This window comes from Jaculus jaculus, chromosome 7, assembly GCF_020740685.1.
Source record: "Jaculus jaculus isolate mJacJac1 chromosome 7, mJacJac1.mat.Y.cur, whole genome shotgun sequence".
In the NCBI taxonomy this organism is placed as follows: domain Eukaryota; kingdom Metazoa; phylum Chordata; class Mammalia; order Rodentia; family Dipodidae; genus Jaculus; species Jaculus jaculus.
In genome coordinates this window covers 14826363-14848036 of record NC_059108.1, presented here as the reverse complement: position 1 = coordinate 14848036, position 21674 = coordinate 14826363, and the positions used below count along the sequence as shown (strand labels likewise).

At 41.1% G+C, this 21674-nt stretch overlaps 1 protein-coding gene across 5 annotated transcripts in view; it reads right to left on the bottom strand.

The window, feature by feature from the left end:
- Window positions 1-21674, bottom strand: part of Pds5b (PDS5 cohesin associated factor B) — a 188690-nt gene that overhangs the window by 41131 nt on the left and 125885 nt on the right. For all 5 annotated transcript variants that reach the window (XM_045154102.1, XM_045154103.1, XM_045154106.1 and 2 more), the window contains exons 18-21: window positions 14654-14759; window positions 9842-10002; window positions 4157-4280; window positions 1566-1724 (exon numbers count right to left, since the gene is read on the bottom strand). In XM_045154102.1, coding sequence (XP_045010037.1) covers window positions 1566-1724; window positions 4157-4280; window positions 9842-10002; window positions 14654-14759 — 550 coding nt within the window. The remainder of the gene's footprint in view (window positions 1-1565; window positions 1725-4156; window positions 4281-9841; window positions 10003-14653; window positions 14760-21674) is intronic.

Sequence of the window (21674 nt, the reverse complement as noted above, 5' to 3'; positions counted from 1 at the left end):
TAACATCCTGATATTTCTTGTTCTATTTTGAAATTTCAGATCATGTCAGACACTATCATGCCATCTGGTGAACAGTTCTAAGAGTGGATCACACGTTTTTCATGGTGGAAAAATATTATACCTATTATATAATCTTCATAGTTATTCTGTTGATCTTTGGACCTTGTGTACTCAGTTGCCTTTTTAACTTTATCTCTGCTCATTTACAGGCACCTCACACTCAAATGGTCATGTAACAGTCTAACTTCATCTTTACAAGTCCTCTTGATCACTCATTAAGAACTGATCACCAGGCCAGGCATGGTGGTGCACGCCTTTAATCCCAGCACTCAGGAGGCAGAGGTAGGAGGATCACCATGAGTTTGAGGTCCACCTGAGACTATAATAGTGGATTCCAGGTCAGCCTGGGCTAGAGCGAAACCCTACCTCGAAGGAAACAAAACAAAAGGCATCACAAAGCCAGTCGTGGTGCTGCATGCTTGTAGACTCTTGAGGCAGAGATAAGAGAATCGAGAGTGTGAGGCCATCCTGGGCCATGTGACCAAGATCCTGTCTCAAAAGCGTGTGTGTGTGTGGGGGGGGGGGGTGCTGGCAAAGCCTGGTGGCCCAGGTCTGGCTCCCTGCACACTCGCAAAGCCTGAGGCACAAGGTATCGGGAGTCTGTCTGCAGTGGTGCAATGGCTCTCTTTGCCCTTTCCTTCCTCTCTCTCCCTCCCTCTCGAAATAAAATATATTTTTTTTAAAAAAGCTGTATAAAACCTTTACACAGGATTTAAGAACTGTTGGGCTGGGAGGACAGCTCAATGGATAAAATGCTTGTCTTGTAAACATGAGCCCTTGAATTTGATACTCAGTAGCCATGTGAAATGTGGGCATGGTGGTGTGGACCTATAACCCTGGCGCTGGGGAAGCAGAGAGGAGAGTCAGTGATGCGTGCTGGCTAGCCAGTCTAGTCTAATTAGTGAGCGCTGGGCCAAGGAGATGCCATCTCTCAAAAACAGGCAGACGGCATTCATGAGGAAAAACCCAAGGCTGTACGCTGATCTGCACATGTATGTGCCCCCCCCACCTCCCCCCCACAGAAGCAGGCAGACAGGCATGCACCCACACAGTGCTGTTTAATGTTATCAGGAGATCTCAAGGACTAGTTAAGAGGTACATCACACCCATGAAGTTCGGAGAGCTATGAATAAACATGTTCATAGAACACAAACTGTTAGTATAATGAGGAGAACGATCTCCACCTATCATTCAAGGCAATCGCTAGCAAGGACTCCAGCCAGATGTGTGCATGTGTACTTGGGAAAGACAAGTAGGACTAGGGAGAGATGGAGAGAGAGAGAAAGAGAAAGAGAGAGAAGAGACAGGGGGAGAGAGAGGGGAGGGGAGGGAGAGAGAGAGCGCAAGCACAAGTGAGCAAGGGAGGGAAAGGGAGGGGAGGGGATATAAAAAATAAAAGTAACTAAATGGATATGTAATAAATGTCATTTTATGTTTGTGTTTTTATACAAAATTTTAGAACATAGCATTATAAAGAACAAAAATCAAAGAAAACTATAAATTACCCGGTCATTCATGAGAAGGTCCTTCACAATAAACGTGGCCACTAGTGACTTCAAAGGAGCAGCAAACTGGTCGGGGGCAAGGAGAGCAATATGGCCAATAGTCACCAGTGGTGTGATGAGATGTTCCAGGTTGCTTGGATCTAGGCTTTTATGCAAAGGCTAACATGAGGGGAGAAAAATATAGTCAGTTCACTCTTTATACACATAAACATATACCCAAAAACTGCTCACATATTTCATCTTTATATTACAAAAAGTATAAAAGTTTGCACCAGGTATGGTGGCACATGCCTTTAATCCCAGCACTCAGGAGGCAGAGGTAGGAAGATCACTATGAGTTTGAGGCCGCCCTGAGACTACATAGTGAATTCCAGGTCAGCCTGAGCTAGAGTGAGACCCTACCTCGAAAATCCAAAAAAAAAAAAAGTATAAAAGTTTATATATGGTATAACCAGCAACTCAAGCTTCAATAGGTCACCTATGTCAAAAAGACTCAAATATTTTCAGTTTTGTTCAGCCCACACTTTAGAAACAAGTAAAAAAAAAAAAAAATCATGTGCATACTATTCCACAGCATGTACCCTAGAACCCTACGTGTGACTAGGACAGACTGCCAGGACTCACCAGGATCTACCTGTTCACCCCACGCAGACGCACAGAGGACTCCACCTCAGCTTGCTCTGCCGCTGTGCAAGGTGAGGATGTGTCTGGCACATCCTGGTCAAGGGAGCAGGAGGACAAGTGAAGTGTGCCACACCTGCACTGGGCAGACAAGAGCAGGGTGTCTTCTCCACAGGCTTAATGCCAAGGGTCGAGTGGAATGTACAGAGAAGCCCCTAGTCAGCCTGTGTCCCTAAGCTGCAATTCAGGAGGCTGTTCAAATACCCAAGTGGAATTTTTAGTAGTAAAAAACTAAGATTCTCCTATGTGTCGGTTAATTGAATTTGGGGTGTGATTTTTAATTACAGCAAATATTAAAATGATATTTTTGTTATCTGATTTAAAACCAAACTATTAATGTCTTCTGCCATGACAAAAGAACATACTCATCTATAATGGTAACAATTGCTAACTGACAACAGGAAGAAAGCGCCTGGGATGGGGGGGGGCTCACTATACAGATCTTTTTCATCAACTAACTTTAAAGCAAATGGATGTATTAACTATCACAAATGTTAAGGCCTCATTTTAATGAAATGTGGTATTTTATATTCTAACAATGAGCATCAGCCTTGAGAAGCAACGTACCTTGTACAGTCCCAACATATTAAGATAATACGAGGTTTAAATAAGTAAATAAAGCCAGGCATGGAGGTGTAGTGCATGCCTTTGATCCCAGCACTTAGGAAGCTAAGTATGAGACCAGCCTGGGCTACAGAGAGACTCTACCTTACAAAGAAAAAGAAGACAGTTTCCCAATACTTCTATTGTACCCCACCAACCCACCATCTTGTTCAATATAATAGCTTATCTTTCCAATTATTTTATTGTCACTAGGTTAATAATTTTATACAATATATTAATAAAATCAATGGGAAAAAGGCAAAATTAATTGCCAGATAATGGCAAACTCAAAATGGCCAGAGGCCCTAGGAAATATTTTCTCAAAAAGCCAACAAGTTTTTCACATTACAAGAAGCATAGTTGGGGTTCTTATAAAGAGGATATGGCTGATATAGTACCAAAATGAAAATAAAAATAGTATGAATTTAAAGTGTATCATCATCATTATCGTTAAAACAAACTGCAGATGAGTCAAGGCAACATGTTCCCTGTAAGCTGCTACTCATTGATGAAAGCCACTCTCATACACAAAACAGACCACAGAAAACACTCCCATCCCCAAATACATAAAAGTAAATTATTTGTTATCTAAAGCAAATATGTTTTTTTTTTTTGGAAGATAGAATACTCAATTACTTTTCTTACTGTTTAACAAAACTTCTAATATCTTGCATGAAAATATACAAAACTGCCTCATAACACTTCTAAATCAATAACAAGCAGAAATATTTATGGTAAGTAGATTTAGTACAACTTCCAAATTGTTCTGGCTTCAAATTATCAATGTTTTGCAGATTTTTCTGTTTAACTTTTATTGGTAGTAACAATGCTAAACAGCATCCTTATAGCTGCTTGGAATAAGACTAATTCTAGGTAAAAGTTATTCAACATGTAGACGAATATATAAAAACTATATAGTAAAAGGACATTTATATCTGCCACATTATTAGCTCAGTAATGAAAATGTAAACTTAGTCACACTACTAGTTAGTATTGAGGTAATCTCTGAATTTAAATGTCTAAGTCTACAAACTGACAAGTTAATAGTCTGTAACCTACTATCAATAATTATATATTACTGAATGAAAGTCTCCAAAAGCAAATATATAAAACAATGTCAAAAATAGAACTTAGCCTTAAAACATCTGAAAAAAATCAGCTATTTTTATATTTCAACTACTTTGTAATGTATTACTGATTCAAATTTTGAGAGTATGCAAAATGATAAATCTCCAACTATGAATATTCTGTAAAATCAATATTCAATTTTTAACAACAAATGAAAATTCTAAAAATATTTTCATTACCTCAAATATCTGGGCAAACTGGGTTTCTTTACTAGAAAATATTGCATGGATACAATGAATGGCGTATTTGGCTTGACGAGGTGGTCCTTTTTTGGATTTGTGATGTAAAACAGGAAGTAAGGCTCTGAGAAAAAAATCAAGGGAAAATGATGAGTAATAAAATATGATGTTTACTAAATACTGTTGTTTGTTTGTTTGTTTGTTCGAGGTAAGGGTCTCACTCGAACCCAGGCAGTCCTGGAATTCACTATGTAGTCTCAGGCTGGCCTCGAACTCATGAAAATCCTCCTACCTCTGCCTGCAAAGTGCTGGGATTAAAGACGTACACCACCACACCCGGATTTGCTAAACATTTTAATGTTTGCTTTTTTTTTTTTTGAAGTAGGGTCTCACTCTAGCCCAGGCTGACCTGGAATTCACTATGTAGTCTCGCGGTGGCCTCAAACTCATGGTGATTCTCCTACCTCTGCCTCCCGAGTGCTGGGATTAAAGGTTTATGCCACCACGCCTAGCTAATGTTTGCTTTTTTAAGCATTGTGAGAACAATGTCAAAAAGTTACTCAAACTCATTTTCATTTCTTCTTATTATTGTTTGTCAAAAAGTTACTCAAACTCATTTTCATTTCTTCTTATTATTGTTGCTAAGTATCTATTAAAAATACAACCCAGGGCTAGAGAGATGGCTTAGTGGTTAAGACACTTGCCTGCAAAGCCAAAGGACCCAGGTTCAATTCCCCAGGACCCACATAAACCAGATGCATAAGGTAGCACCTGTGTCTGGAGATCGTTTGCAGTCACTGGATGCCCTGGCATGCCCATAGTCTCTCTCTCTCTTCTATCTCTCCCCCTCTCTGCCTCTTTCTCAAATAAATAAATAAAAATATTTTAAAAATACAATCCAAATGCACGTATTTTGTTACTCACCAATTACAAACACTAATAGGGCTAGTGACTCCCACTCCTCTTAAATGACACTGCCATTAAGCCTTTTTCTATTCTCTGTTACCACTCCACCTAGGTTCTGCCACATCACTCAAAGATCACTGTGACGGGACTGAACCGTACACTGTTCTTTCATCCTCGAGTCTCTGCCTCTGCTAAGTCATCTTTCACTTTACACAAGAACACCCAAGACTAACCAGTGCTTGTAATCAATAATATGTAAAGCCTGAAAAGCTTTGCCTTCGTGCTGCTAGCATTTTAGAGAAAACACAAAATATATTAGCAAAATATGTATTATACTAATTTTGGTAACTGCTCTGGATAAAAAACAAAAAGTGGAGCTGGGCGTGGTGGCACATGCCTTTAATCCCAGCACTCGGGAGGCAGAGGTAGGAGAATCACCATGAGTTCGAGGCCACCCTGAGACTACATAGTGAATTCCAGGTCAGCCTGGGCTAGAGTGAGACCCTACCTCAAAGAAAAAAAAAAAAAGCAGAAAGGGACTGCAAAGTGGAGGGGAGTGCCAAAAAATGCTACCGTTTCCAGCAGAAGTCCTCTGATGAAATACCCATGAATTCTGAGAAAGGTAAGGAACACTAACATATCCCATGAAAGAACATGCAAGTATCAAAACATTCTATCAGTCACAAGCCTAAAACGAGCACTAAGGAAAGTTGGGCTCTTAGCTCAATGATTAGTCAACACCACGTAGGAAGAGCAATCTTTTTGCTGCTTAGTACCAACCCAGTACTCCAAAGTAAGGATGGAGAGGTTCAGTAATTTATCACAGTAAGAGTCTGAAAAGAAACCAATGAAATTACCATAAAAAGGTAAATAAGAGCTGGGCATGGTGGCGCACACCTTTAATCCCAATACTTGGGAGGCAGAGGTAGGAGGATTACTGTGAATTCAAGGCCACCCTGAGACCACATAGTGAATTCCAGGTCAGCTTGAACTAGACTGAGACCCAACCTTGGGGGTGGAAAAAAGACAAATGAGAACTTGAAGGAGAAATAAATTGTTTCACATTAAAAGGAAACTTTTCATCCCTAAAATATGAAGAACTGAAAAATACCAATAATGACAGAAAATTGGCCTACACAAAACAGAGAGAAAGCTCTTCAAAAGACAATACACACATTACCCTGTGTGATGTTAATCTTTGGTTGTTAGCTTGACAGGATTTAGAATCGCCATGATAATAAATATCTTGTGTGTCTTGGGAATTTTCTAGATTAGGGCTCACCCTAGCTATGGGTTTCTGGGCTCTGCAAAGTGGACAGTGAGCTGTGTACTTCCGCCCTGCTGAGCTGATGTGGTGCTGGTCTCCTCCTGACCTGTTTTCCCACGATGGACTTCCCCTTGAGACTCCCACAATGAGAAAGTCAATGATACACCCTGGGATGTGCCAAAAATTTTTTTCTACCTTCATTCACTAAAAACAAGTGAATTAAAACTAAAAGAAGACTTCTACTTTACATGATGGTGTAACCAGATAACAAGGTAAATATATTAAAGGGTTTATGTATAGCAGACCAAGCAGCATGCCATGATCTCACAGAGGTGGGGAACAAGTTAGAAAGGCCTTAGATCTGCCCCAGCTTGCCACACAGTAGTTGTTTCCAATGTGCAGCAAGGAATAACCCAACTTAAGATGGAATGGGGAGCATTTGGGGCTCACAAAGGGCAAGGCAGGCCCAATTTCTCAGGCTGATTAATTATCAAAGGAGTTACCACAAGCAAAAGAGTGCAAGCACTGGCGAGATCTCTGACGAGAACACATCCATGGATGCTGGAGTGCAACAGGATACAAACCGCCTCGTTACATACAGTGCTGGGGGCTGGAGAGATGGCTCAGCAGTTAAGGCACTTGCTGCCAAGCCAGAAGACCCTGGCTTGATTCCCCAGTACCCACATAAAGCCATGTATCTGGAGTTCCTTTGCAGCAGCTAGAGGTCCTGACATACCCATCCTCTCCATCTCTCTTTCTTTCTCTACTTGCAAATAAATATTTTTTAACTTTTTAAAATTTTTTATTAGAGAGAGGAGAGAACTAGCACACCAGGGCCTCAGCCGCTACAATTCAACTCCAGACACTCCAGACCTTATGGCATGTGTGGCCTTGTGCTTGCCTCACCTTTGTACATCTGGCTTACATGGGATCTGGAGAGTCGAACATGGGTTCTTTGGCTTCGAAGGCAAGCAAGTGCCTTAACAGCTAAGCCATCTCTCCAATCCAAATAAATATATGTTTTTTAAAAAGCACCTGTTTCCACCACCCATAGCAGAAAGACCAGGAAAAAAAAAAAAAAGACACAAACTGAGAAATGGTAGAAGTAAGAGAATTAGCAAAAATATTAAGCATTTGTTATAAGTATAGCCAAAAAGTGTTCTCTCTCTCTGCCTACAAATAAATAAAAACATTTTTAAGAAAAGTATTTTCCATATATTTAAGAAGATAAAGGAAAACATAAATGAGACAAAAATACTATTAAAAATTAATCTTAAAAAGACTCAAAGACCCAAATGGAATTAAAGAATACAAAAAAATGTGATGTCTGAAGTGACAAAGACTAAGTTTAAGCTCATTTACTACATAAGAAGGTTCAATAGGAAGGAAAAAGTCAAAGTTCATGAGGGGAACAAAAGAGCAGACTCTCTGTAACCTTTAAGATAGGTTCAAAGACAAGTAAGCAGAGCCCAAGAAGTAAGAGCCACAGTTTGTCCACACACGATAGCTATTCCATAACCTACCACTATCCATTCAATAAAAACAATGATACTTCCGGGTAAGATGGTGGATTGGAGGTTGTTTCCATGGGCCAGGAGTCGTGGCACACCTCTTTAATCCCAGCACTTGGGAGGCAGAGGTAGAAGGATCACCATGACTTTGAAGCCAGCCTAGGGCTACACAATGAGTGCCAGGTAAGCCTGGGGCTACAGAAAAACCCTACCTTGAATAAACAAACAAAACAAGCTGTTTCCATGTGACATGAGGAAGGAGAAGCCCCGATATAAAAAAAAACTTTATTCCAAAGGGAAAAAGAGCACTCTAGGGAGTTATAGGAGAGGCGGGGGAGAGAGAAGGGAAGGGCCATCAAAAGAACTAGGCACATGCCTCCAGCCAGGTGGTAGCCCTGGTGAAGAGAGGCTGACAGTCATAACCAAGGAACGATCCAAGAGTTCCCTAAGCCTAGAATCTCGTGGGTTTTGTGAGAGAGTCAGTTCCCCAGTGACGTAATAGCACTCTCATCTGTCACTTCCTAGGACTCAGGACAGGGTGAGATATCTGACATTTAAAACAGGGACATGAAATAATCCCAGGGAGTCTGGAGTTAACCTACACAGTCCTAGGGTGAAAGATGGCTGCCGGATACAGTCCTAGAGAGGGGAGTACCAGACGCTAACAACCTAAGAAGTGTAGGCAGCGGCAGGATGCTCACTTCAGTGAGGCGCAGAAGGCAGCCTCGCTCTCCGAGGCAAGGGCTGACCTAACCATGTAAGAATGACTGCCAGGGTCCCTGAAGCTGACCCCTACAGAGACTAAGAATGCTGAAGCTCCAGAGAATGGGGTTTGGCAAGGAGAGAAGGGGAGCATGTGCATGTCTGTTAGTTCATGCATTTACACGTGTGTGAGCAGTTGCATTTACACGAGCATGCATGTGAAGGCCAGGGTCCATGCTGGGTCTCTTCTCCAATTGCTTCTTCAATCTAGTCTCTGAGGTCTGGGGAATGAGAGCCTCAAAATATGCTGCTAATTGGTCCCAAATAAAACTAGAAAAGATATGTGAATGAGAATAATAATAAGCAAATTGTAACAAGAAACACACACACAACAGACAAGGTAGCTAACTCAACTACTGCTATCAAAGAGGCTGAAATGGGTAAAAGGCTGGATGAAGACGCGAAGTTTGCTTATAGAAGGGATGGGCGGCTTCACAGAGAACGCGCAAGCAGGCGAAGGAAGCGATGGAAACTACAGGGTCAGCAAAAGCAAGCCACAGCCCAGAGGGCTGGGCAGCGACATGGAGCAGACATTCAGTGAGGAGTCCAAGACTTAGGGGAAAAAGTAAGAAATGGGGGCTGGAGAGATGGCTCAGCGGTTAAGGCATTTGCCTGCAAAGCCAAAGGGCCTCGATTCGATTCCCCGGGACCCAAGTAAGCTGGATGCACAAGGGGGCACACGCATCTGGAGTTTGTTTGCAGTGGCTGGAGGCCCTGGCACGCCCATTCTCTCCCTCTCCAGGTCTCTCAAGTAAATAAATTTAAATTTTTTTTTTTTAAAGTAAGAAATGCCAGACGTGGTGGCGCACGCCTTTAATCCCAGCACTCGGGAGGCAGAGATAGGAGGATTGCCATGAATTCAAGGCTACTCTGAGACTACACAGTGAATTCCAGGTCAGCCTGAGCCAGAGTGAAACACTACCTTGAAAACAAACAAACAACAACAATAAAAAAAAGTAAGAAATGTAGGAAATGAGACAGGAGAACACTGTTGGCTAGCTAGCCAGTCTAGCTGATTGGTGAGCTCCAGGTTCAGTGGGAGTCTGAAATAAGGCAGCTAAACAAGACACCTGATGTCAACCTCAGGCCTCCACACATGTGCATGAATTCCTGTACACATGTGTGTTCACATGCATACAAACCAGACACAGGCCAAAAAAGAACTGGATAGATTCTAATTATCATATAACTCAAGAAACAGTATATCCAAAATATTTATCAGAAAAAAACCCAACTCACGATCTGATATGTGGGAAATCCTCTTCAATTTTGCCTCCTGTGTTTTTGAAAATTTGTAGTGCAGCTTCTGCTACTTTTTCATCATCCATTTTCAGACAAGCCAGCAGTGACTCAAACGTTTCAGCAGAATGAAATGAGATGGGGTGTGTAAATGAGAGGACCTGCAGAAGGAATCAGAGCAGTTACTTGTGAAAATGCTCCATGTTTACAATTTAAATCCAAAATATTATTTATTACAACTATTACAACTCTGTATCAATACAAGTTTAATTATGCTATGTCCTATAAAATATAGCACTGTAATTCTAGTTAAAACAATTTGCATTTTAATTGATGCTTATGTTTTCTCCCAGGGGAGAGGGATGAGGTTAGGAGAAAAGGGGAAACAAAAGAACTTAACGAGACATCACTCCATTTTTCTACATAAGTCATAAGAGACTAGCTAAGAATATTTGTTTTAATGTCAATAAGGTCAAGGGAGGGGAAGGGTGATAAAGATGGCTCAGCCATTGAAGTGCTTGCTGTGCAAATATGAGGGCCTGAGTTCAGATCCCCAGAACTGACATACAAATGTGAGATGTGGTAGGACGCGCCTAGAATCACCGTGCTGGGGAGACAGAGACAAGAGAAGCCAGGACTTGCTGGCTTGCTAGTCTAGCCAAATCAATGAGTTCCAGGCTCAATCAGAGAGCCTGTCTCAGAAAATAAGGGAGAGAATGATTAACAAAGACACCTGATGCTCACTTCTAGCCTCAAGAGGCCCACAACACATGCACCTGTACACATGTATACCCACATGCATACAAACACACATACATAAACACATGCACCACACATAAATACACAAAAAGTAAAGTAAGGAAGGAAGGTGCAACATACTTTCCAAACACTAAAAGATGTAAGTTACAATAGCAAAATCAAAATGATAAAAAGAGTGGATGAACCATAAAACAAAAAGATATGGCACAAATAGACTCTGGCATTTGTTAAGAACCTAGAGCATAAAGACTGTAATGGAACTTTGTTTTGGTTTTATTTTTCAAGGAAGGGTTCCACTCTATGGTCCCAGGCTGGCTTTGAACTCACAGTGATCCCCTTACCTCTGCCTCCCGAGTGCTGGGATTAGAGGCATGTACCACCACACCTGGCTACAACTGACTTTAAAGATGTGAATGGGGATTTAGCTCAGTTGGCAGACTGCTCACCTAGCATGCACAAATCGCTGGATTCAATCCACAGCACCACATGAAACTAGGTTTGGTGGTGCATGTGTGTAAGGTCAGCGTGGAGGAGCTAGAGATGGGAGGTTAAGAAGCTGAAGGTCACCCTTGGCTACACAGCAAATTGCAGGCCAGCCTAGCCTATATAAAGTCCTGTCTCTAAATAAATAAAATGTGCTGGTGGGAATACAGAAAAGACTTCACTTGAGCAGGGGTGGTGGTGCACACCTTTTATCCCAGCACTCAGGAGGCAGAGATAAGAGGATCATTGTGAGTTTGAGGCCACCCTGAGACTACACAGTGAATTCCAGGTCAGCCTGGGCTAGAGTGAGACCCTACCTTAAAAAACTAGGGGGGAAAAAAACTACACTCATAAGACTAGATTTGCACAAGGATTCTAATGGGAATTAGACTAGTGGCAATTCATGATAAATTCCGACAGGCAACTTATCTGTTTTACCTGTGTCCTGAACCATACAATGCAGCCATATTTGAACAGGATGGAATAAGAGCTGGAGAGATGGTTCAGTGGTTAAGATTCTTGCTTGCAAAGCCTAATGAGCCGAGTTAAATTCCCCAGTACCCACAGTCAGATGCAAAGTGGCCCATGCATCTGGAGTTTGATTGCACGGCTAGAGGCCCTGGTGCTCCCATTCTTTCTCTGTCTCTTTCTGCTTGCAAATAAATAAATAAATAAATATTTTTAAAAAGATGATGAAAGCCAGTTGCAGTGGCACACGCCTTTAATCCCAGCACTCGGGAGGCAGAAATAGGATCACCATGAGTTTGAGGCCACCCTGAGACTACATAGTGAATTCTAGGTCAACCTGGGCTAGAGTGAGACCCTACCTTGTAAAAAATAAAAAATAGTTTAAAAAAATTGTAGAATAATCTGGGGGAGAAAAAGGCAGGAAAGTATTTGGGATGTAGTACATTTGCTATTGGCTACTTTTAGCCAGATTTAATGTCATTAGAATAAGGAGTAAAAAGGCAGAACAAAAGGATTTTGTAAACTTGCAGTTTACCTGAAAAGAAGCATGTTTAATGTTGGGCTAAGAGAGGTATAGTTATGGAGACAATCAGCAAAAAGAAGCCAAGTACTTTGCATCAAGTTAATAGAAAAGGTGGGGGGTGCTTGCTGGAGAGATGGCTCAGCGGTTAAGGCACTTGCCTGCAAAGCCTCATGGCCTGAGTTTGATTCCCCAGTACCCAAGTAAAGCCAGATGCACAAGGTGGTACATGCATCTGGAGTTCATCTGCAGTGGCTAGAGGCCCAGGTATGCCCGTTCTCTCTCTCAAATAAATAAATAAAATGTTAAAAAGGAAAGATGTCTTGAGGGATGGCCAGATTCCATATAACACAAACTCAAGGATATTAGAGTGTAGGTTCATGTGATATGAATACTTGGAGAAGACTTTTCACCCAGAAAGTTGTCCATGACTCACTTCCCTGATTTACAGGCAGACACTGAAAGGCTGCTGTGGCCACAGTGTAAAGTGTGTCCACACTGCTCAAGCTGATGACAGACATCTGCGTTTCCCATGTAATGCTGGTTTTTAAGGTGTGTAGAATACAAGAGCTATGGAGCCATGGAGACTTACACCCAGATTTTAAAGGAAATCCTGGGGGTCGGGCAATATGCAATAGATCAAGATTCCCTGTGGGTGGCCTCTCCAAGGGTGAGGTATGTGGCATAAAACTGAACTCAGAGCCATAATGAAAACCATAGGAAGTGAGAGATGCCAAGAACTTGGAACATCTACTGAGACAAGTTCCACTCAGGACACAGAGCCAGCATGCAGCTTGCAATCAAAAACAGCATAGGGCCAGACTGCCTAATGCCTCTTAGCTCATGTCATGTGATGCAGATGCCACATATGGAGCTCCAGGATTTAATGGGGTTAAAAAACGAGGGCTTGGGGCTCGAGAGATGGCTTAGTGGGTTAAACACTTGCCTGTGAAGTCCCAGTTCGAGGCTCAATTCCCCAGGACCCACGTTAGCCAGATGCACAAGGGGGCGCACGCGTCTGGAGTTCCTTTGCAGTGGCTGGAGGCCCTGGCGCGCCCATTCTCTCTCTCCCTCTTTCTCTATCTGCTTTCTGTCACTCTCAAATAATAAATAAAAACAAACAACAACAACTAAGGATTTGGCCTTACTTATCCTATCTGTGTGCCCTTCTCCCTGTTTGTTTTTTTACTTTATGCCACTGTATGCTGGAAGTATGCAATTTATTGCTTCTTTTTAACAGGTATTCATAGCTGACATGTGTCTTAAACCTCAGAGGGGACTTTCAAGTTGAACTTGTACGAAATCCTGGAACTGTTGAACCTTTGAGGACTCATGGATATAAAATGAACACATGTACTCTACTCTACTCTACTCTACTCTACTCTACTCTACTCTACTCTACTCTACTCTACTCTCTTCTCTTCTCTTCTCTTCTCTTCTCTTCTCTTCTCTTCTCTTCTCTTCTATTCTATTCTATTCTATTCTATTCACTCTATGATTACACTTTATAACCTAACTACAATAAAGTTTTTATTGGTCAAATATTTCCCATAAAGAAAAAAATAAAAGCTCAAAGCTATTTGTTTGTTTATGAGAGAAAAATACCACGGCCTCCAGCAGCTCCAAACATGTGCCACTTTGTGCATCTGGCTTACACGGATCCTACGGAAATCAAACCTGGGTCCCTTGGCTTTGCAGGCATCTACTAAGCCATCTCTCTAAGACCAAATCAGTTTTATTAAGAAAAACTGGAGGTATCAGTAGACATACGAACAAAGATAAAAATAAAATTCAAGCTGAGTGTGCTGGCACACACCTTTAATCCCAACACTTGGGAGGCAAAGACAGGAGCATCACCGTGGGTTCAAGGCCACCCTGAGACCACACAGTGAATTCCAGGTCAACCTTGGCTAGAGTGAGACCCTACTTCGAAAAACAATAAAATCAGATTTTGTGATCTTATTAAAAAGTCATGAAATTAATGCCAGAAACATGCTTATATCTGAATAAAAACAATAAAATAATATTCAGTATGAATTTCTCAACTAAGCTGCATTTCTTTTTCTTTCTTTCTTTGCTATTTTCTTGAGGTAGGGTCTCGCTCTATCCCAGGTTGATTCACTAAGTAGTCTCAGGCTGACCTTGAATTTCTTAAAGACTAAAAGAAACAAGACAAAACAAAACAAAAAAATCAATGTTGATGTATGTACGCCTGAAAACCTTAATATTTCTGAAGTTGTCAACAATGATCTGATTTTTTTATAGTCATTAAAAGGCAGCAGCATATTTTATCAAAGGAAAGAATTAAGAGAAAAATTCACCATTCTATACTAGGATTAGCATCTGCTTCCCCACTAAAGACAGCTTATCCTCATCTAAACAAATATTAAGTTAGCTGACAGACTTTAAAATTGAAAATACAGAATTTATAAGTCACAATAAATGAGTAATTTCTGAATTATCCTATTTTAAAACCTGAGAAGATTTTAGATGGTGACACAAACATCAGAAGTAAACCTTAAAGAACAAATTCTAAGCTATACACATCTAATAATTACCCAATTGAACACTTAGGTATTTACCTTAAGCAGTTCAAGGCCTGCCCTTATAGCTTGGTCAGTTGGAACACCCTCATCTTCATCATCTGCTGTTCCATCTATTGATTTGTTCACTTGCTTAATAAGAGCACTAAAGTATGACAAAAAAAAAAAACTCATTTATTTACAGTTTCTAAGAAAAGTTTCTAAAGTGCATACAAGTTTGATAGAGTTGTTTCCCAGAGTATTATTGTAAAACAAACTACAGTAAGATACTTTTGAGCCCGTTCTTTCCAAAAACAGTTCTGGGGCTGGAGAGATGGCCCAGTGGTTATAGGCGCTTGTTTATAAAGCCTAACTGCTAGGGTTCAATTCTCTAGGTATCCAGGTAAAACCAGACACTCAAAGAGGTGCATGCATCTGGAGTTCATTTGCAGTGGCAAGAGGCCCTGGTACATGTACACACACACACACACACACACTCTCTCTCTCTCTCTCTCTCACACACACACACACACACACATAAACAAATAAGCAAATAAAGAAGCAAAAAAAAAAAGAAAGAAAAAGAAAAAAAGTTCCTTTTCTTTATCCACTCAATGAAAAGGGGTATTCTAGCTTAGTAGTAAGTTTGAACACTCAAATTCACTAGAAAGAAAACATAAATTACTATTACCCAAAATTCTACTTGATTCTATCAATGTATCCTTTTGTTTGTTTGTTTGTTTTGATTTTTCGAGGTAGGGTCTCGCTTGCTCTAGCCCAGGCTGACCTTGAACTCATGGCAATCCTCCTACCTCTGCCTCCTGAATACTGGGATTAAAGGCTTGCACCACCATGCCAGACTCTAAGAGTGTCTATTCTAAAGAAAGCCAATTCCAAGCATGTGATTTTTTGCATGCGTGTGTGTGTATGTTCATATATGCACAGGAGCATGCATGTGTGTTCAGATATACAAATAATGGATATGGAAGCCAGAAGACAACTTTGGGTGTTACTCTGCAAATTCGTCGTACATTTCTTTTTGTGACAGACTCCCATTGGCCTGGAGCTCACTAATTAGGCGACATTAGCTGGCCAGTGATCTACCTATTTCAACCTTTCCAGTGCTGGGACTACAAGTGTGTATGATCACCAGGATTTCATGTGGGAAGTGAGGATCACACTCAGGTCCTCAGGCTTGCAAGGCAAGCCTTTCATTGACTGAGCCATCCAAATCAAGCCATTTAAAGCCATTTACTAATGACGGTGCCAGGCAAAGCTCTTAAGAGCCAGAAACCAGATGCCTTCTACTTGAAGGTTCACAAAATAAATACCCAACTGGCAAAAACACAAACTCACAAGAGAGTTGGAAGGCCTAAAGGTTAAAGTGTACTTCCTGTGCAAGCATGAGGTCCTGAGGGGAGAACTTGAGACCACCTTCTGAGTCTGAATCTCCAGAACCTATGTAAATAGCTGGGCACTTGGCGGCATGTGCCTGTAGCTCCAATTCTGCAAGGGACAGAGACCCAGGAATCTGGAGCTTGTGGAGAAAAAGAAAACCACAAAATGGCAAGGCCCTGATCAGTGAGAGAATGCAGATCCAGTACACATGAGAACAGGGGGAAGAGTGGTGACGCAGAACACCCAACACTCCGCTCCAGCACCACAGAGCACACCGCAGTGCTTCGGAGCCACAAGGGCACACCCACATGCACACACCAGACACAAGAAACACCCTCACAAGAACAGGAGACAAGCCGGGCGTGGTGGCACACGCCTTTGATCCCAGCACTCGGGAGGCAGAGGTAGGAGGATTGCCATGAGTTCAAGGCCACCCTGAGATGACAGAGTTAATTCCAGGTCAGCCTGGACCAGAGTGAGACCCTACCTCGAAAAACAAACAAACAAACAAACAACAACAACAAAAAAAAGAACAGGAACCTTAGGGGAAAAAAAGAATTCAATGTTTACAAGCTTTCTGTGAAAACAAGACTTATCTTACTTTAAAAAACAAAATGATGATGGGCTGGAGAGATGGCTCAATGGTTAATATGCACTTGCTTGTAGGCCTAACAGCCTAACTTTGATTCCTAAGTATCTATGTAAAGCCAGATGTATTTGGAGTTCAAGTTATTTATTTATCTTGGGGGAGGGCATATTGGGTATGCCAGGGCCTCTAGCCACTGTAAACGAACTCCAGACACATGTGTTACCTTATGTGTCTGGCTTACATGGGTACTGGGGAATCGAACCTGGGTCCTTCGCCATCACAGGCACGCACCTTAACTGCTAAGCCATCTCTCCAACCCTGAAGTTCAATTTTGTCTGCAGTATCAGGAGACCCTGGCCATGTCCCTCCCTTCCTCTCCCCAACCCCAAATAAATAAATATTATTTATTTTTATTTTATTTTACTTATATATATGAGAGAGAGGGAGAAAGAATGGGTACACGGCCTCTGGCCACTGCAAACAAACCCCAGACACTTGCACTACCAGGAGAATCTGGCTTACGTGAGTTCTGGGGAAGTGAACCTGGGTCCTTAGGATTTGCAGGCAAGTACCTTAACCACTAAGCCATCTCTCCAATCCCCAAATAAATATATTTTCTAAATAATTTGTAATATACTAATAAAATCATTCACACTGATGAGTAGTTGTTCTTTTTATAAAAATTAAGTTACTAAGTAACAATATTGACATAAAAGATAAATAAAAAATTCATATAAGATTCTTTAAAATACTGAGTACAGATATTTCCTTAAAAATATGTACACAGGGCTGGAGGGATGGCTTAGCAGTTAAGGCATTTACCTGCAAAACCAAAGGACCCAGGTTGGATTCCCCAGGACACACGTTAGCCAGATGCACAAGGGGGTACACATGTCTGGAGTTTGTTTGCAATGGCCAGAGGCCCTGGTGCGCCCATTCTCATTCTCTCTCTCTCACTCTTTTTCTTTCTCTCCCTCTGTCAATTAAATAAATATTTTTTTTAAGTTAACTAAAATTACGTACACAGACTGCCTATCAAGCTAGGATTCAAGTGTATCAGTCTCCATTACAAGGACTTATCTGACTTCAGGAGTTTATTTCTGAAAGTTTCTCCTTTTCTCTTTTGTTGGGATCATTGTCAGAAAATGAACTTTCAGGCTGGAGATACTGCTTAGCAGTTAAGGCACTTGCCTAAGGACCCACGTTTGATTCTCCAGAACCCATGTAAGCCAGATACAAAAGATGGTACATGAGTCTGAGTCTGGAGTTCATTTGCAGTGGCTGGAGGCCCTGGCACACTCACCACCACACCCAAATAATAAATAATTTTTTTTAAAAAATGAACTTTCCTTATTTTATAAATCCAACTATCCCAAATAAAATCTTCAGCCTAAGTCTTACTCACAAAGGCCCTCCCAAGATTTTCTGGAACAATAAAAGAAAGACAGGCATGGTGGTACACACTTTTAATCCCAGCACTTGGGAGGGAGAGACAGGAGGATTGCTGTGAGTTTGAGGCCACCCTGAGACTCCATAGTAAATTCCAGGTCAGCCTGGACTAGAGTGAGAATCTACCTCGAAAAAAAAAAAAGTAATAATAAAAGAAGATCACATATCAAAATTAGATTTTAGGGCTAGAGAGATAGCTTAATAGTCAAGGCTCTTGCCTGTAAAGCCTAAGGACCCATGTTTGACTCTCTCCACATACCACATAAGTCAGATGAGGCAAGCACAAGGTCATGAATGCCCACTAGGTGGTGCAAGCATCTGGACTTCTACTGCAAGGGCTGAGGCCCTGGTGCGTCAATTCTCTCTCTCTCTCTTTCACTCTCCCCGCCACTCTCTGCCTGTCACTCTCTCTTAAAAAGAAATTAAGAAAATAAAGGTCATGGTAATGACAGAAAAAAAATTAAGAAATTAAAAAAGTAAACTTTTTATTCTCTCCCACAACTAATGGTTTAAAACTCTTGGTCTAGAGAAGGAAGGCCACAAGTGAACACACATTAAAAACAAGGACCATCAGGAAAGTCATAATTATGACAGTAAGTGAAGTTCCTTAGCCAGGGTAGCTCAGAAAAAAGTTCTGAAGAAGTACAACTGAGCAATTAATCAAATAACAAGAGCTAATCAGACACATGTGCATGTACACACACACACACACACACACACACACACACACACACACAAAGCCATCAACGTGAAAAATAAAAGAATACCTGAAAACTAAAAGGGGGAAAAACACTCTTAAGCATTCCATGAGGAGTGAGAATAAAATAAAATGATGTATATGTATGAAGATGCCTTGATGAAACCCATGATACTTTGTATACCAACATAAAACATTAAGAGGTGGGGGGGGGGGGAGAAGTCAGTAAGTTAACACAAAGCAATCAAGAATTAATAGTGCTTTTCTGTACTGGCAAAAGCCAAAAGCACAGAGGACAGATCTACTTAACGTGAGAAACCAAAATGCATAAAATGACTAGAAATAAAAAGTTTTAATGCACTAAATCTTTCGGTCACTCAGTGAAAGAAAAGAGTCAATACATGCATGCTACTGCTCATCTGGAAGAGCTAACTTCAGGGGGAGGAAAAGCAAAAGAACTTCCTCAAAAAAGTAAGTAGTGGAAGTCGTACATGGTAGTGCACGCCTTTTATCTCACTCAGCACTTGGGAGGCAGAGGTAGGAGAATCGCTATGAGTTCAAGGCCAGCCTGGGACTACATAGTGAATTCCAGGTCAGCATGGGCTCTATGAGATTAAAAATGGTTCAGAAAACAAAGGAACAAAAAGAAAAACCAACAAGGGTCTATAACACATAAGAATTTATGTTACAGTAAGGAAAAATGTCAAACCAAATGGGGATTAATTTTGATTAATTAATGTTGATACAATTACCTATCATGACATACAATAAAAAGGCAGGATCTCCATACAACTTACACTGAATTAAATTCAAGACCAACTATGTATTTAAGCATTAAAAGAAAAAAGACAACCTAATAGATCAAAGTCCAAAGGAATCCAAAAGGAAACACTGAGCCAATTATATAACTAAATACTGATCAATATTGAGCTCAGAGTCAAAGAGCAAACAAAGCGGATAAGAGTCTTATTTGCGAAGCATGCTCATGATCAACAAGAGAAAGCAGTTCCCTGAGGTTGTCACAGGAAAACAGCAGACATACCTCAAAGATATTTGGAGGGGGAAAATCCACTTTATTAACAAGCATTCAATTCTTTTTTTTATTAAAAATTTTTATTTATTTATTTGAGAGCAACAGACAGACAAGAGAAAGAGGGAGAGAGAGAGAAAGAGAGAGAATGGGTGCACCAGGGCTTCCAATCACTGCAAACAAACTCCAGATGCGTGCGCCCCCTTGTGCATCTGGCTAACGTGGGTCCTGGAGAATCGAGCCTCGAACCGAGGTCCTTAGGCTTCACAGGCAAGTGCTTAACCGCTAAGCCATCTCTCCAGCCCTCAATTCTTTATATAATTAAACAAATGTAAAAGGCTATCATCATCCAGTAACCTATAAAGTGCAGTGACCTGAAAAGGCACTGCATGGAAGGACCACAGTGAACTAAGCTTCAGGAGGCTAGAATAGAATGTGCTGTGGCTCTGCAGCCGCTTCCTGAGTTTACTATCTTTGTATCTCATTGTTCCTTATCTGCAAACAGTTCCTGTGCCATAAATTTAAGTAAATAAGTTACCACCTGAGAAACTTTAAAATCAGTGAGCACTAACTGCTTCTTGTCACCGTTCCACTCTCACATACCTCTGGGTCACCAGCACATACTCCCTGCCAACTGAAGCCAAAGAGGGCTGCTCTGAGTCCTCAATCTCTCTGCTCATAATATTTACCTTACTTCCGAAAATTTTCTCCATTTTTAAGTTTAAAATTCTGAAATCCCTTTGTCTTCTTTAAGCTCTATCATTTCTCTACTATAAAAACCATCCCCAGGCTGCATCCCATTATCTTTTTACTTTTTCTACTCAATCTCAGTATTCGAGTCAGTTTTCATGGTTTCATATTCAATTCTTTTTAAAAAATATTTTTTCGTTTATTCTTATTTATTTGAGAGTGACAGACGGAGAGAGAGAGAGAGAGAGGGAGAGAGAAAGAGAATGGGCATGGCAGATCCTCCGGCCACTGCAAACGAACTCCAGACACATGCCCCCTCTTGTGCATCTGGCTAACGTGGGTCCTGGGGAATCAAGCCTCGAACCGGGGTCCTTAGGTTTCACAGGCAAGCGCTTAACCGCTAAACCATCTCTTCAGCCCTTCATATTCAATTCAACGCTAACTAGCTGAAGAAAAAATTTAGCTGGGAAATGTGGCACATGCATGTAGTCCCAAACTTGGGAGTTCAAAGCAGGAAGATCAAAAGTTCAAGGTCATCCTCAGCTACATGAGTTCAATGCCATTTAACTACATGAAATGTGTCTCAAAAAAAAAAAAAAGTAATAATTGACTGTCATATCCAAATAAAGGGTATATTCTCATTTTCTTCAAAAGAAAAAAAAAGCTATTTTTAAGGTGTTCTCTTCATTATTTGAACATAATCCCTTGTATTTTTTACCCTTATATTATACATAGTAAGAGTGTAGTATTTTAGATTATTTTTTATAATTTTATTTATTTGGGGGGAGAGACTGGGAGAGGGGAAAGAGAGAGAATATGAACGAGAATGGGAATGGGAATGCTAGGGCCTCGAGCCGCTGCAAATGAACTCCTTGTGTATCTGGCTTTACATGGGGACTGGGAAATCAAACCTGGGTCCTTTGTTCCTTAACTGCTAAGCCATCTCTCCAGCCCTAGATTGCTGTTTTTAGAGCTTCCTCAAATATGTTGTTTTCTTTCCATCACACCACCAACTACAAACAAGCAGAACACCCGTGCGTAGTCTCTCTCTTCCCCCTCCTTATCCTTCCCCTCAACCTGTGATTCACAGACGATCTCAGGATGAAGTAAAAGCACCGAAGCTCCACCACAAAGGCTTTGGACACCTGATTCCAGTGTCCAACACCCGCACCCCCACACCTCTCCACCTTGCAGTGTCAACACACGTCAACCCCTCTCTACATACTCT